The sequence below is a fragment of the Epinephelus moara genome, chromosome 24 (assembly GCF_006386435.1).
Source record: "Epinephelus moara isolate mb chromosome 24, YSFRI_EMoa_1.0, whole genome shotgun sequence".
Taxonomy (NCBI): Eukaryota; Metazoa; Chordata; class Actinopteri; order Perciformes; family Serranidae; genus Epinephelus; species Epinephelus moara.
The window spans coordinates 34,465,422-34,482,023 of NC_065529.1; the positions used below are offsets into that span (position 1 = coordinate 34,465,422).

General features: G+C 41.3%; 1 protein-coding gene across 5 annotated transcripts in view; it reads left to right on the top strand.

Moving 5' to 3' along the window:
• Positions 1–695: 695 nt before the first annotated feature.
• The window catches only part of LOC126386555 (rho GTPase-activating protein 40), a 30,816-nt gene continuing 14,909 nt past the window's right edge, over positions 696–16,602 (top strand). The window contains exons 1-5 of one of the 5 annotated variants that reach the window (XM_050038964.1): positions 696–908; positions 3,746–3,880; positions 13,327–13,550; positions 15,557–15,777; positions 16,330–16,408. In XM_050038964.1, coding sequence (XP_049894921.1) covers positions 13,346–13,550; positions 15,557–15,777; positions 16,330–16,408 — 505 coding nt within the window. In that variant the 5' untranslated portion in view covers positions 696–908; positions 3,746–3,880; positions 13,327–13,345. Of the gene's footprint in view, positions 909–3,745; positions 3,881–6,852; positions 7,217–8,968; positions 10,009–10,063; positions 13,249–13,326; positions 13,551–15,556; positions 15,778–16,329; positions 16,409–16,602 lie in introns of those variants that run through there. The other 4 variants (XM_050038965.1, XM_050038963.1, XM_050038962.1 and 1 more) reach the window with 4 other exon arrangements.

Sequence of the window (16,602 nt, forward strand, 5' to 3'; positions counted from 1 at the left end):
AACCCTTGCCAACAATGCACAGTATTTTGAGTTTAACAAACGCATGGAAATATCTTTTAAAAAGAAACAAATTAAGCAGAATTAATACAAAAAGTAAGCACTCACATAATCATCACTACAAAAGAAAAACAGATAAATACATTAGGATGATTAGGAGGCCTACATTTAAAAACTCCAGATCCCATTACACCTGACAGATGACAGGCTTTTAGAAGGGAGATTATGAGTTGCAAATGGGAGTTTAATTTAGGATGCTCTTAATCCAAATTTATTTTTTATTTATGAAGTTTCAGGAATGACAACAACAGATCACATAACTATATTTTAACTGGGACATTTTTTTTCTGCTACATGAAAGGTAAAGAGGAGTGTGAGTCTCCTGTTAATGTGTAAATAAAATCCAAAGTGGAGCATGTTTTAGAGACCACAGTTGGTCACATGGCACTGCTCAAAACAGCTATATTTCACTGTGCATATGACTGAAAGGATCTTATCTGCACTCTTCTCTTTTAAAGTTCATTTTATAATGATTATTTATGTTTTTATTTTGTATTGTGATTTTAATGCATTTTCTTGTTCTGTAAAGCACGTTGAATTACTTTGTGTACGAATTGTGCTCTACAAATAAACTTGCCTTGCCTTGCCTTGCCTGCTGTTGTTGTTGGCGTGGTGACGTCAGCCGCAAGGTGCGCTGGATAACGTGGACGGTTAGCAGAGGAGGAGGAGGAGGAGGAGAGCAGCAGCTTCACTCCTCACATCTCTCAGGGCTCCTCTCCCGTCCCGCCATCTGTCTGCTGTCACCACACACAGTAAGACTCATCACTGCTGTACTACTACACGGAAAAATCCTCTTCTTAAGTTGAGTGGAGCCTTCTTAGCACAAAGGGATGTCGACGGTGTTTCCCCAGGTAAGTTAGGGCATCTCTTTGTTGTCAGTTGGCTAGCTAACATTTTACAGTTTGTTAAAAACGTCAGTTTACTGATGAAAACACTTACAAGAAGACGTGTATGTTAGAAACAGAGGGACAATAGTTGCCCTAAAGTTAGTTGTATGTGGTTTTATGTGTTTTAGGTTTTACCGTTTGGCTTTGTGTCTCCGGTCGGGAAGCTTCAGTGGTTGCTAGGGTATCCGGACCTGTTGCTATGGGCGTTTATGCTCTTCCGCATGTGTTCAGCCGCACGTGAACATAATTTTAGTTGTTGATAGATAGATAGATAGATAGATAGATAGATAGAGGGACAGGCTCCATATACGATATTTAAAATTGAAATATACAAAATTAAATACATAAAAAAAATATTAGGCTTATTTCCATTGTGATCCTGTATTACAGTACAAAATGGCGGACTGAATATGAAACTGTCAAGCAAGAATGACATTAAACGTTCCTATATTTTTGCAGCAGTTTTTTGCAATGGTTAACAGTCCTTACAATATGGCACGTTTGTTTGTTTTTTGAGGCCCATACTGATATTTAAGAGGTAAAAAAAATCTGATATGACAACAAATATGAATTATTTTACATAATATTAACAAATATTTTAGATACAGATCCATTAAATTTGATTATTGTGGTCAAGAAATGTGCCGAGCAGCTTGTAATGTATAGTTGAAATGCACTCTGATGGACAAACTATGTAGTTGAGACACTGTTTTAAATGTGGATGATGTTCTTTTACTTGTTTGTCATATTGTAGGGTACTGTACAACACTTCGTAACTCCAGTGTAGAAAAGCACTACGGAAATAAAGATTATTATCATTATTATTATTATTATTATTGTTATTGTTATTAAATAACCTTAAATATATCTTTGGTATTTATAGCACTATCGGGCTGCACAATTAATTTAAATATTTTTGAAATTGCAATATGGCAAAGTGCAATATCCAAATTGCAGGAGCAGCAATTTTATTTTTTGATAAAGGTAAAACATGTCACAACATACAATTATAAATACAGCATTGTAGTATTGCAGAGATGCCCAGGCCTACAAATCATTTTCCAGATGTAAGGGAACACGTTTGTTTGATACAGACCCCAGCACAAATCACATCATCACCATTTTTCAAAATGTTTATTAGAGAAAACAAAATGCAAAAATTGCCAATCACATTAAAATCATGACTCATATCACAATTGCAATGTCTGCCAATATAATCAAATATGGGGCAGCCATTCTGCGTTAAAATATCTTGTTGCTTTTACTTGATTTATTGGTCCAGAAAACCTTTAAAAACATGTTAGTAAATGAATAAAAATAAAATGATTTGTTACAGCTGCCTTTCCAGTGTGTGTCATTGGCATTAGATATCACTGCCACAGTAAACTTAATTAAATTTTTTGAAGAGAGATCATTAAAAGAAGACACAAAAAGTACTAAATTACAGTACACAAGTTAAAGGAGATGATTGGATCATATTTCACTGGATTTTTTCCTTGTATAATTTCTATGCAACAAATAAATGATTGATTAGTACTTGTTTATAGCAGTATTGATCACATATGTTTGAATATAACTGTTTATTGATGTCAGTTTCAGCAAATTAATATGTTTTATTTTGCTGCAGGCCAGCATACATGCGGCTCAGGCTTAAAGAACTTAATGTAGTATTGTGGAGTTTACTGATTTTTTTAGCTCACTGTCAGTAGTGTACATCAATGAGAACACATGGCAGTATGATTGTTCCAGGTATACATTAGAAAACTATGTCACCCTGTTATAACCTGCTATTATAATACCTTAGGAGAAAAGGCGGAGGGTGTGTGCTTCCAAGTAAGTAAGAGTCTGTGCAAAGTACTACTCCTCTTGTAATCCACTTTTGCTCCATATGGCGAGAGAAGAGAAGGTATTCCAGCTGTCACTGCTCATATCTTAAGCCGTGCACGGCTCAGGCAGGTAGGCAGCTGCGGTGAGTCACATACCCATGTTTTGGTTGACGCAATACGAAATCTGTTTGCGAGGGAGGATTTGGACTCACACGAACATATAAAGATAAATATTTGCTGCCATTAGCAAGAGTGGTTCTGTGCAGGAGATACAGTTGAGGAAGTTAGTTTAACCTGATCATGAGGAAAGACATGCTGCGGATCATGTTTCAGTCATTTACTGTGGTTTTTATGATCATGTAAATTAAAGTCAGTGGTCCATTTATAGCTCCTCTGTGGAGGCTCACTGTCTGTTTTATTGTCAGTTAGTCATAAGATTATAAGGTACTGATAATGTTCAGTAAGGTGTGACGGTGATGTACTGCCTGAGTGTTGGGTGGAAGGGAAAGAGCAAAGAGTTCATAGTCATGACATCCTCTTTTTTAGAGAATATGAGCCGTCACCGCCAGACCAAAGGTGGTTATTATCTTTATAAACTCGCCAGGACTGCATATTTTCCATACCAACATAAACGAGCCTGAATCTGAATGTATGCAAACGCCAACTACAGTTGATATGTTGCTGTCCTATTTTTTCTTACACAATTAAATTCAGACTTTCCACAGTCCTTAATGAGCTCATTTGGTAATAATTTATAGATTCAGCCTACTGAAAACAGTTTGAACCTCTGCTATAAGAGCCTTTTTTAAACGGAAGGAAAATATCAGTGATGCACAGTAATGGGATGGCCACCGTGAAGTTATTTTCCCCTTTGCACTCATTTAAACCTTGCGCATTTTGAATGATGTTACAATTTGTTTTTATGAGCAGCTAATTGAAGCTTTCTCCAACTCAACTTCCCATCTGTGCTTTCAGAACAAGTTCAGCTGCACTGCCCCGATGAATTAACTTGGCAAACTTTGCAGCCATAAATAAAGATGAACGGAAACACCCACATTGCTGTGGGTGCGAGGCAGGAATTCGATCGCCACGGCACAGTCCTGCTTATGTGTACGTATAAGATAAAAATCACCGGTGCATGACCCGTTCTTCATCCCATGTATATTTTTTTTTCCTCATGACTAAACCGTTCTGCACAGATTTGCCCTTTGCTGTATTTTTGTTGGTTTGTGTGGGATAGTGTTGATGTCATTAGATTGAAAACTTACATCAGCTGTATCAAATCAACTCCGCCTCTGTTGTATTTGCGCGTCTGTGCACGTGTGAGTATTTACAGCATACAGGCATGCAGACACCTCTTTAATTATGTGTTGTGAGTTGCTGGTGTGAGTGACAGGCTGCATCATTCTGGCTCTGTGTCACCATTTGCTTGGTAGTCAAACCATCTGGAAGTGTCAATCAATCTGCTTCAGCCACATTCTCTTCGTTTCTCCTTGATTCATTTTCACATTTTAACCATTTTAACCATTTAGCACAGGCTTTCAGTACTAATATAATGAAACATGGTGTTAGGGTGTTTGTCCGTGTTCCTCCACTCGTCTCACACCCTGTTTCCTCTCCTGCGTTATCCTTCTCTGTCAGCATTTGCCCTCCTTTCTCTTTTTGTAATTTTTCTCTCTCCTGTATTCTGCTCCACTTTCCTGTCCTCCCCTCCCCTTCACTCTCTGTGTTCTACTTGCCAAGAGGTGGATGAGCAGGCCAAGAGGCTGAGCTGGCTGTCACATGCCATCTGCAGGGTCACACTGTGACATGCCGTCACGTTCTCCACTCTCCTTTTCCTCGAGGTGTATCTGCGAGCTAAGGTCGCGGTGTCAGCGAAGGCGAGAAAGGCCTTGATTTAGCAGGAACAGCAGTCAGAGATATGATTCAAGGGAAAGGGAAGAAACATTTTAAGGAAGGATGTGGCAAGAGGGAAGTAACAGGAGAGCAGATATGGTGGTTTTTACTGGACCTAAATCAAGGTGAGAGTGAAGAGAGTGAGACACATCACTGAGGTTACCACAGAGCATTTGTCCATTGTTTTAGAATACAAAGATGTCTCAGAGAGGAGGGGGAAATAAGATATTCTGAGTAGAGATAGAGCTGGTGAGGACGGTGAAATCCCAAGAGGGATCCCTGTGGTCTCCCTAATCTGTGTTGATCTGGTTAGAAACAAACGGAGTGTGAGAAGTGACTTGGCAGACTGCCAAAGAGCTGAGACACCAGCAGCTTAGAGCACAGACTATACTGATCCTGCCAGATATCTTTACACTGTACAGCAAAGAGGAGCCGCGTTTGATTTAAGCCACACTGAATCAAAGTGTCAATTGATTCTGTATTTAATTTACAATGTATACACTGTATGTCTGGATATGATATTTAATTTGTGTTTTGACATGGGAGCAATTTTATAGAGGAACAGTTTTGTGCACAAATCCTGTCACCACAACGTAATTATGAATGTAATTTTAGTAATATCCAAAAGTAATTTCTAGGAGACAGAGTTGGGTTATTTGTGGACGCAGTGTCTAAGGATAAATCCTCTCAGTAAATGGACTGCACCTATATATCACTTTTCTACTCTTTCAACCATCCAAAGCGCTTTAACACTACATGTCACATTCACCCATTCACACACAGGTGGCTGAGTCTACCATACACTGTGTCACTTGTACTCAGCAGCCACACACTCACACTCACACACCGATGGAACAGCCATTTCAGTTCAGTTTTAGCTTCAGGTTTAGTATCTTGCCCAAGCATACTTCGACATGTGGACTGGAGGAGCCAGGGACCAAACCACCGGCGGTGGTTTAAAAAAATTTCTCCTGTGAACAGTCTGAAATGTCACATTATCAAATACACACCACTGAGTAGCTCACATACGTTGCTAGAAACACTAGATTTCTGATAATCTAAAGATTACCCAACACTGCTGTGTTACAAGGTACAATCCTTTGTGTTGAGCCAAGGCTCTCTACTAATGAGACAAATATAGCAAATCTCATTGAAATTTCACTTTGTAATCAATTATGACATCATAATAAATCCAACATCTGTCACAGCTCTGTTCAGGAAGTTTGTGCACCAACCCACCTGTGTGGAAATCCAGCTGAAGACAGTCAAAGCCACCAAATTTTAAGAAGGATCCAGGACCCAGTGTTGCCAAAAAAGCGAAGACAGTGCAGGACTAATTTCTTTGTGAAGCCCATTTCATGCAATTTAATATGATTTGCTTGAAGTGTTGTTCTATTACCAATACCAATATTGGAAATGCCTTCAATACTGCCTAAAATGCTGGCTTGGGTATTGGCGAGTATGCAAGTCTATGCCCTGATCTGATACCATGTAATTTATTCAAAAACTTAAAAGTGGTTTCACACCCAGATAAAATGGTCAAACAAGCAATTTGTAGTAGGGTTATATTTTAATAAAACATTTTGGCCTGGAACTAAAACTAGTCACAGTTTATAGTCTCAGATCTTTTGGCAGTTAGTTTCAATCAACGCACAGTATAATAACTAACTTTTACTATGGTATCCGAAAGGGTTCGTATGATAAAAGTAAGTCTAGATTAAAATGTCTTAAACTGTGCCAAACCATGTTATGTCCAAAAACAGTAACAGAGGACGGAGGCTGCACTGTGGTTTTCTGCCTTGTGTTCCTCCCTCTCACAAGCCTGATCCAAAGTTCAAAAGCCATTGTTATTTCACTCCTGCCTCTAAAATTGTCTGTGGACACCTTTGGACCAAGTGCCTCTTTTCCAAGCTGAGACCTCCCTGCTATCCATTGATATTCAGCCCTGCTGTAAATAAGTGACAGTAAATTGGCCTCTGGTTACTGATGGCGACTACAAGGACAAAAGACCAGAGGTCGAGCAGATTTCTGCGTTTGAGTAAATCAGTAAATGAATAAGTGAGCATGTTGCCACCAACACAAAGGATGTTTTCCATTTTTCTTTGTCCCACTGGTGGAAATGAGCCGCAGCATAACTTTATCCAAACACTCAGCCGGCTGGCCTGCCACTCAGTCAGGCATGCAGCTGTTGTGTCCTCTGCCCAGTCTTTAGACAGTCTCTTCACACTGTCTGTGTCCCGGCCCCGGTCAGCTATTCAACCACTCAGCTCCTCTCCTTCGCCGGCTCCCCACCTCCCCCACGCAGACCTCCTTTCCTGCCCCAGGATGCGATGTAGTGACGTGTCTACCGGCGCAGTGAGACCGTCCTTGTTCTAATGTGTTTGTGCGCTGAAGAGATTACAAGGAAACAGCTTGCCAGGGGCAGGCAGCTGCTGTTTCCTACAGCTCGCAGCAGTTTTTGGGGGACAACAGCAGGATGCCTTGGGGGAGAAGTGGCTCGGCGGCCCTGCTGCTGCTCTCGGGCAGAGCCATCGCGTGGGCCAAGGCCAGGTAGGATCAGGCCTCTGCTGCCACTGTGGACTCAGGGGCTGCTGGGACTTGAAGCTCATGTATGGATTAAGATACTCCGCTGCTTTAGGCTAAACTGGGTTTGGGTGCTGAGCAGTGCTGTTGAAACAGTTTTCTTCTGTGACTCCACACTTTGGTTTGACTTGTCTTTGCTTTACAGTGCAACATTCTGATTATCATTATTAGCATCCATATTTTTTTGTTTGTTTTTGAAGGGCTTTGTGGACTGCAGATCTCTCTCTGTGTTTGGGATTTTCTGTATGACAGGACATGCTGTGACAGGGGTTTGACAAGAAACACTTTCTCAAGGCTGTGTGAGCAAACTGTTGCATTCTCTGCAAGATAAGAGGCTTGCAATGGAATTCAGCCACGAGGATTAAACACTGTGTTGCTTTCAACACGAGCTGCTTTTTCAAGTGGATTACCGTATTCCTTGACCAGTGTTTGTTGGATGGGGTTACTCTGTGTTGTTTCCCACAGTGCTGAGTATAAGCGTTAAGACAGCAGTTTGACATTTTGTCCATTCTTCTCTGGTTTCCTGTTGATTCTCTATGGCAGGTTGTGGCTCATTCAGCAAGAAACAATGTCAACACCTTGACATTTTCAGTAGTCCCTGTTATCAATTGTCCCATATTCAAAAGTTACACGGAGCATGTGTTCTGTTTTGTGGCTAATTTGCTGGCATGGTGAGGAGTATTATTAGCAGGGTTAAAAATAAAACAATGCTGCTTTTGCTCGTGGCTCTGAAGGCAAAACAAGGAAGCTTTTTTAATCCCTTTTTTTAAGCTGTCCTCTGAGGGTACTCCATAGCGCAGTTGCTGGCATACTTAGTTTGAGGTCATTTTAGTTATGAGTCTGGCTCCAGACTACTTATATGGCAAAGTTTGAACCCTTTATAAAAGACTTGGGCAGATTATGAGACAGTGGGCCCCTGGGCACGGACATGCAAGAGGCCCCGCTACTTCTCCGAAATAGGGGCAAGACACACAGATTTAATAGTTGATTAGCCCGTTTCTGTTGTTGTTTTGCTTCTCTTTGAAGTTATTATGAATCTCTATATGATTTTGTTTCCCTTTGTGTTTTTTTTCTTTTCATCTGTGGTTGTTTTTGCCTCTTTTCCTTATGGTTGAAAGTCTCTTTGTGTCTCTTCGCAGCTGTTTTGCATCTCTTTCTAGTCTTTCTATGTCTCTTTGTGGTCATTTTGAGTCTCTTCCTGGTTGGCAAATGTTAATTTGAGTGACATTTTGCAGGTGAAGGAACCCCTGACAATTTAGGCCCATCCATCCATGATTCCAGATACTTTTTTAAATAGAAATCTGAGTCTTATGACAGACAGTAATGGTTGACGTAAGTTGTTAGGCTCCTCTTTGTAAGCTGCACTGCAGATTTCTACCCTTTCTATTTTCTGGGAAATGCATTCCCAAAAGTTCCTCAAGCTTTAAGTAAATCAGACTAAAACTAAGTCATGCATGAGCAGACTTTTGAAAAACATCTTTGTCGAGGTGGAAATGTGAGGTTAACAACTAAAGTTAGTGTCAAGGCCACTGGAAAGTCTCTCTCAGTTTTCTTCTAATCTCACCTGACATCTTTTTCTCTCTGTTTACATCCTCAGCTGATATATAGGCTGTCATCAGCACGACAAGAGGGAATGAAAAAGTGATGATGAGTCAGTGATTGGGTGGGGAGGGGTGAGCGGGGTGAGGGGTTGCGGTGCTGCTCTCACACAGGCAATGCTGACAGACCTGTTGCGCTTGAGGAGCCTGAGACACTTTCTCTCGCTCTGCCTCGTGCTCTTAGAGTTATTTATATGAACTGTTTAGTCAAGAGCTCAGGTATGAGGTCGAGCTAAGATGTTAGCTGTGAATGTTGCAATAAGTAGCTGTCCTCTGCATATAAGGCAATGATTTGATTTAATGTTACCACGTCACGAGCTGTCACACCGTAAGAATGTGCTGTTTGATATGAGATCAACTGTTTGCAATGCAGGAGTCTGTAAAGAAGAGTCTTCATCCTTTGATCCATTTGATTAACTTATTTTTTAGAGTAACAGCATAGCAAAGAGGTGATAACATGTCTCATCTGTCATCAAAGAATCCTTGATTAATTAGCTCAAGCTGAATTGTGTAGCTTTTACTTAAAGGCCAATAAAGTGCCTGATGTGTGTGTAAAAGCTTTCACCTGTGTGGCCAGAGGCTTTATTGTCTACGTCCATTAGACTTTTACCTGGACTAGAACAAGTGCCATTGTTATGCTACAGCCCAAAGTGTTTTTAAAGTTTTAAAAAATGTCAGACATTCTCGTTTGAACCACATTTGGTGGCCGTCAGGCATGCAGGCAGGGCGTGTCACCCCACGGTGACGAGGGAGGGGACAGGTATGAATGATGTGTTGATGTTTGGGGAGTCGTCACTGCCTCTCGCATTCCTGCTCCACTCAGCTCACAAACACGCCGCACAGCCCCGAGTCTCAGTGAAGTCTTACAACAACGCTTCCTGTCACCGCTCAGAGTAACTGGAGCAGCGGACAGATTTACACACCACACTCACATGGTGTCCAACCGACAGGACTGGATAAAGCTAGGTTTTGTGCTGGACTGTAATTCCTGGATTCTTTTAGCACTGTGGATATGGGAGGCAGAGAGGAGGTATTGGTGGGCAGGCTCGGGTCCAACATGCAGTTTCCACGCACCAGGTTGAACCGTTTCAGGCTTCGTCCTGCCCAAAGCCCAGCGAGGAGCAAGCGCGTGAAGCCATCCTCCCAAAAGAAAAAAGCCAGGTATGTGTGATGAGATGGAGTCGGAACTGGAGCTGGATCAGAAGGATTGGATTCATAAATGTTTTGTTGAAAGTTTGAGTGTTGTCGGTGCTTGAAGTGAAGTCATGTATGGCACACTCGGATAATAACCTGACAGTGAAGAGCGACATCATAACATGTCAGTCAAAACCCCTGCAGTTGTGGTATGCACAGTTTATACTGTGGCGTTTAAAGATAGTGGCTATTTTAAAACATATGATCACTGTACTGTAGTTTGCAGACACATCATCTGTTGGATATGTGAAAAAAAGTTTCTTTTGAAAGTTTCTTTTCTCAGGTATTTTCACATCATGTGAGTGCTTCTTGTTGGGTTCCCTGGAGTTGAAGTGGATCCAGAGTGTCCTGCTGTGTGTCAGCTGTGTGCAGACATCTGATATCTCAGGCTTGATGTGTTTTATCCATAAGAGGAGCAGGTTGTGAGCACATGTTGTGGCTTTGGACAGCTGTGTGTGAGTGATGTAGTCAGCAAGATGTATGACATCAACCTTTATTATGTCTGTACCGCATATTAGGAGCTCATCAATTCTGGTTCCCATATTTAAACTCAAGTTATTGGCTAATGTTGAGCAGATAGTAAATACTAATACCCTCTTAAAAATCTGTGTGCATCTAGTAGAGGTCATATGTCTCTGTCTGTAGTTCCACATCACTTCTTATTTATATGCAGAGACATTCATATATTCATATGCTATATAGGTTTGTCCAAATTTAAATTAAATATGGTTTATACACATTATGTTATTACAGACTTAATATGACTCAGATCATTATTCAAAGTGGATCTGTCTAGAGCTAAAACAATTAGAAGCTTTACAGCAAATTAGTCAACAGCAACTGGGATTACTGCTTAATTGTTTGAGTCATTTTCAACCATGCATGCCAAACATTTGCTGGCTTCAGCTCCTCACTTGTGAGGAGTTGCTGCTCTTCTCTGTTTTACATCACTGTTAATAGAATATCTTCGAGTTTTATCTGCTGGTTGGACCAAGCCAACAACTTGAAAGAGTGTTTGGCTCATGGACACTATTTTCTGGCATTTTATAGGCTTGCACTTGATTGATTAATGTGAATTGTATTGTGCAGCCAAGACCTCATAGCTTCAGTGATACCATTATCATTCCTGATACTAATCCAGTATGTACTTTTTTATGATACATTTAATGTCCATTTTAATCAAATAGTTAAGTCTTGGAAAAGAGAGAACTGCTGAAATGTTGGAAGCGTTTCCAGTAAAATGAAAGATCAGACTAAACTGCTCATGTCACATCACATCACACTCTACTAAGATGTATGTTGCAATGTAATCATACAGGTTTAGCAACCCACTCACCAGAATAAATGCTGGCATTGTACCTTTATGCAAACCAGGGTTGCATTTTTACGTTATTATGTAGCCGATGTGCTAAAACTCTACATTTTAATAACACTGTGGTTAGGTTTAGGCACAAAAACCACTTGGTTATGTTTAGGAAAACATTGTGTTTTAGCTTAAGATACCCAGTTTTGGTGGAAGAAACCCGTCTGGAAATGCAACAATGTCTTGGTAAAAAACAACCTTTTCTGGTGTGTCCAGTAGCTCAGCAGGAAGGGTGGGTGCCCCATGTACAAAGGTAGTGTCCTGGTTTGATTTCAACTTGTGGCCCTTTGCTGCATGTTGGCCCCTTTCATGCTTCAAACTGTCCTGTCACTACAAAGGCAAAAAGCTCCAAAAAAAGTAACCTTAAAATAACACTTTCTTATGTCACTATCCCCAATAGAACGCAGCGATGAAGTGTAAGAAAATACCTATGTTTGCTGTCTAAAAAGCTCCTGGAAACGCAGCAATGACTGGCTTAAAAACAACCAGTTTTGTTCTTTGTTGGTCTCAAACAGTGGTCAGCAAAGTGGCAGGCGTATGACCTAGGCGACATGTCATCCACCATCCCCTCCACCTCCCGAAAACAAAGTCAGCTAATACACTACGTCACTTTAGAAACGCTGATATGATACGCATTAAAGGTACAAATTTAACTTATCCGTGGTTTGCAGAAATGTATTTACAGTGTTTACAGTTTTTATACAGACTTTGATGAAAAAGTAGTTATAGTGTAGATTTTATGGGACAGTGGCACACATGGTCTAAGGACAGTGATTTCTTGCTTTCACTGTTCCCCGTACCATTTTTTCTCCAGTCACATTTACTAGCATTGTTTCTGGCTTTATATTCTCTCTGTGCCTGTCTAGTATATGACCCTACAGAGAAATGACAATTGTATTTTCTATTTTTCTTTTTTCTATTTCTGTTTCTTTTAAAAAGAGTGACTGAATTAAGTATCTATTGAAACTCACACCCCCACCCCCCTTCACAAACACACACTCTGAGAAAAGCCATGAAACTGGTTTAACATATCAGAGCATTGATCTGGAACAAATCTACGCTGACTCCAGCTGACACACAGTTGGTGTGCGCATTTATCAGGAACTTCTCGATAAGCTCATCACATCACAGCTGAAAGTATGACGGGTATTTTTGGCTCTTGACACATGGAGAAACTATCATTTCATTGTCTCTCGTCACTCGTGCTGGCACGATAAGCCATCTGGCATTCCTCAGATATAGACTAGTGTGGTTTGGCATGTCACTTGAGATTTGCTGACTAAAGGAATGTGACTGAACTGCACACCGATGGGTTGACTCAGCTGACCACTTCCTGTGTCTGTGATCACCAAGTCACATTTTAGTGCCCGGGGGTTTGAGTGCGTCTGCAGCTGAGTTGGTCCGATTGTTGTTGGAGAACAGTATCCTCTGTTGTTGAGTCCTACACAGGAAACACCAGCTGCATTTTTGCTGCTTGTTTTTGGAACAGAATCTGAAATGATTTATGATTTCATTTTCTTAAATGGTTCATTGTATTTCATTTAATTGAATTCTATTGTTACTGGGTTGCAGTTATGAATCTGTTGCAGTATATGAAGGGGTGTGACCCTCAGGAAAGCAGATCTCACATAGTTACACTGACATCTAGTGGACGTACAGGGTACTATGCCTCTGGGCCACATTTTGCAAGAACAATAGAGACCCCCCTTTGTGTCCGCTCTCGCCATCGCTCTCCTCACTCCGGCCCTCCCTCCATCGCGCTCCTTTTGTCTCTCCATCTCTCTGGGCTCTCCCGGCTGATTCACCCTCCCTTCATCGCTCCAGTCTTCATTCCTACTGTGTTTGTATGCGTCTTTGTGTTTCTGCTCGTTTGTTTGCATGCATGCGTGCGATTTCTTTACGTGTGTGTATGTCTGTGCCAGAAATCCCAGCCCCACCGAGATGAGCGTGGAGCCCTGGGCCAGCCCGCAGGACCAGGCAGCCGCTGAGCACGCACACAGCACCCACACGCCATCCTCCCAGGATCAGGAGCAGCACCCCGACAAACTCTGCCTGGACTCATTCTGGAGTGAGGTGGAGACCATCCGACAGGGGAGTGGCTACACAGACCTCGACTGCACCAGGAGAGACTCCAGACAGTCAGAAGGTAAATACTATAAATCCTGTGCTGATAGATTGACGATGGATCGAAGGAGAGCAGATAGAAGTCACCATGAGTGTGTGTGGTAGAATTACAAACCATCGGTGCTTAACGCAGCTGCTCCTGAGGTCCGCCATGAAATGATTCATTCGCCATGGCAACATATCAGGTTTCTCTCATGCAGCAAAGTGGCGCTCATCACCATGACAACACTATCAAACACTTTGTGGCAGTGAGTGTTTTATGTGCACAAACCACAGAGCCATTCATGATGGGAATGCTCTTTGATTACGTTTATTCAAAGGATCTGATTGTGCTTATTATACCTTTTGTATGCTAAACAGAAACACTGCTTTAAATTAATTTTTCACTAATGAGTAAACCCTCTGATGTCTGGATCTTGGTGTGTAAGTGTGTGTGTGTGCCTCATTAGTATTTTGAGAGAGTAAACAATTTTATATTCCTTCTTATTAAATCCAAACAACTTACTAACAACAGCATTTAGTGTGTGAACTCTTTAGGAGTTCAGACTTAACCTGGTTACAGCACGTGTTGACAAAGTGGAGATTACACAAACAGAGATTAGCTTTGACTAAACTTTCACACTAATTTAATGCCAGGTGTGACTGTGACTGTAGTTACCTAAATTAACTAAGTTAACACTAATGTATGACCCATTAGCTAAAGAGATAAGATGGATGGTGTGTGACACATCTGACATGACACTGGTTCAAAATACTGCCAAACAATGACAAAGGTTTTCAATCACAGTTCACAAATATTACACAACCTGCTTCAAATGACAAAAATGAATGCCGCATTTTGCTTAAGTACGTAATAACATCAGTTAGGTTTATATTCCACTAATTCTTAACTGCATGAATACTGCTTATGCGCTCTGAAACACACATTTATCTATCCATACAGACATAAATAAAACAAAATCATACCTGCTTTTGCTAAAAGACTTGCCGTTAAAGATGCATTTCACTGCTGAGAAGTTGGTCTTTTTATAAAAGTGTGCTGACTAGGCTGCGCAAAGACATACAATCTTTTGAACTTGGTGCTACAGGAGAAGAGATAACAGAGAAACAATACTGTGGCATTCGCTTCTGCTCAAGAGGTAGAAAACCTACAACTACCAGAATGCACTGCACTGCACCAGACTAATAAACATATTAATGCAAGTTGCTTGTTTGAAAAGCAAAATGGCTGCTGGCCGGTAACAAACAATCTCTAGTTATAGTTAAACAGTGAGCTAAAATATGTTTCTGAAAACAGGAAACAGTTACAGGATTTTGGTTCATGTTTGATCAGCACTGCTTAGTTTGATTGTTTAATCTCAGTATTTTTAACAGGAAACAGTATGGCACCCATTTTCTGTTAACAAATTATCGTGTTACAGCTAAACAGGGCACTAAAATGTGTTTCTAAAAACATTTTACGGAAAAAGGCTGTACAGTGATGAAATCTCGGTATATATTTGATCAGCACTGCCTAGTTTTACAGTTTAATCTGAGTTTGATCTGAGAGAGGAGCGTGTCTGTCTCAGTCCGCTTCTGTTCTTTGTGTCAGTCATACGAAAATGTGGAAGTACAATCTGTAGCTCGGGCAACAGCTCTAGAGCCAGTGAAGATTTGGGCTGAGAGATGAGTAGGGAGATCTGGATACTGGTTAGATGGAGGGAAGTTTACCGTAGTTCATTCACACTAACAGGTGTACTACCCACACACTACCCAAGTATCCCTTTAAGTTTCTTATATTGTTAACCTTCCTAAAATTGTTATATCTGGGAGTTATGTTACAGCTTGTGATGCTCTACACATCACTTAAGTCTTTGAAAGCTGAGTAAATCACTGGTTTGAAACCAGCTGTTAGTTTCTACAGACTGAGCAGGGACCCAGTCCGCTCATCTAATCAACATGTTCTGCATTTTAAACAACATTATATCTCCATGTTGTTGCTGTCGTTCAGTGTATTAACATGTTGCCTGTCGTATGTTTGTGTCTCAGAAGGTGAACAGGAGGAGCAGTGGTTGGCCGATGCTGGTTTGTCGACCCTCATTAGTGATGATAGCGAGGATGTAGACAACGCGGTGCTGCTGTCCACTCTGACCCGGACCCAGGCTGAGGCTGTGCAGCGCCGACTGGACTCCTACACGCTGTCCCTTCGCAAGAGGAACAAACCGGCGCCGCGTGACGTTCGCGACATCTTCAACTCCCCCATTACTCAGGTCAGGACTTTGTAATACCCTTTTGAACTATTTAAATCCCTGAATCCTTAAAGGAATGTCCTGTAATTTACCAGGACCTCTGACATCCTGCTGGAGGAGGAAACGCAGGGACAAGCTTGATTTTCATGCCTTAAAATGATCTAGAGAGCAGAGGCTGTCTGAGTCAAAGCCGCATGCAGTGAAATATAAAATACAATGTCCCTGATGACTGTCAGGAGTCAGTGTGTTGTGCTGTCTTGTTCCACGCGGAGGGGCTGACCTGTGACAGCGAAGGCAAATCACATGAAAAGGCCATGCTTTGTCCTCGTTGTCTCTGTGAGCAGCCCTGAGAGGGAGAGAATAGAGACACTGTTCCTCTGATCCTTATCAGTCCTCTATCAAAGGAAACACTCTTTGTATCCGTCTCCATCTGCTCAGTGGACACTATAAAAACACTCCCTCTATTCCCAGTGGGGGAGAAAATATTAAAGGACTGATGTATTTAACTAAAGTTGTTACAGAAAGTGTTGTATATGTGTTTGTGACGTGTCCATAAATTATCTCTTTCATCAGACTCTCCTGCCTGAGTCCCACCACAGTGAAGACCCTGCCCAAAACAGCATGGCGTCAGTTCCAAAGACACCACTATCAGGTAAGAGCTACACACTGTAGTACTATTACACACAGCCAAAATGAACTGTAACTAAAGGGAATAACACAGAAGGGAAAGTAACCGCTCGTGCACTTTGACCATTCTAGCAAACTCCTCACGGGTTTAACCGCCTTACATGTCTTTAAAAAGAAACACCCGAAGAAGAAGTCAGGTGAGCTGCAGCTTTGTGAGGT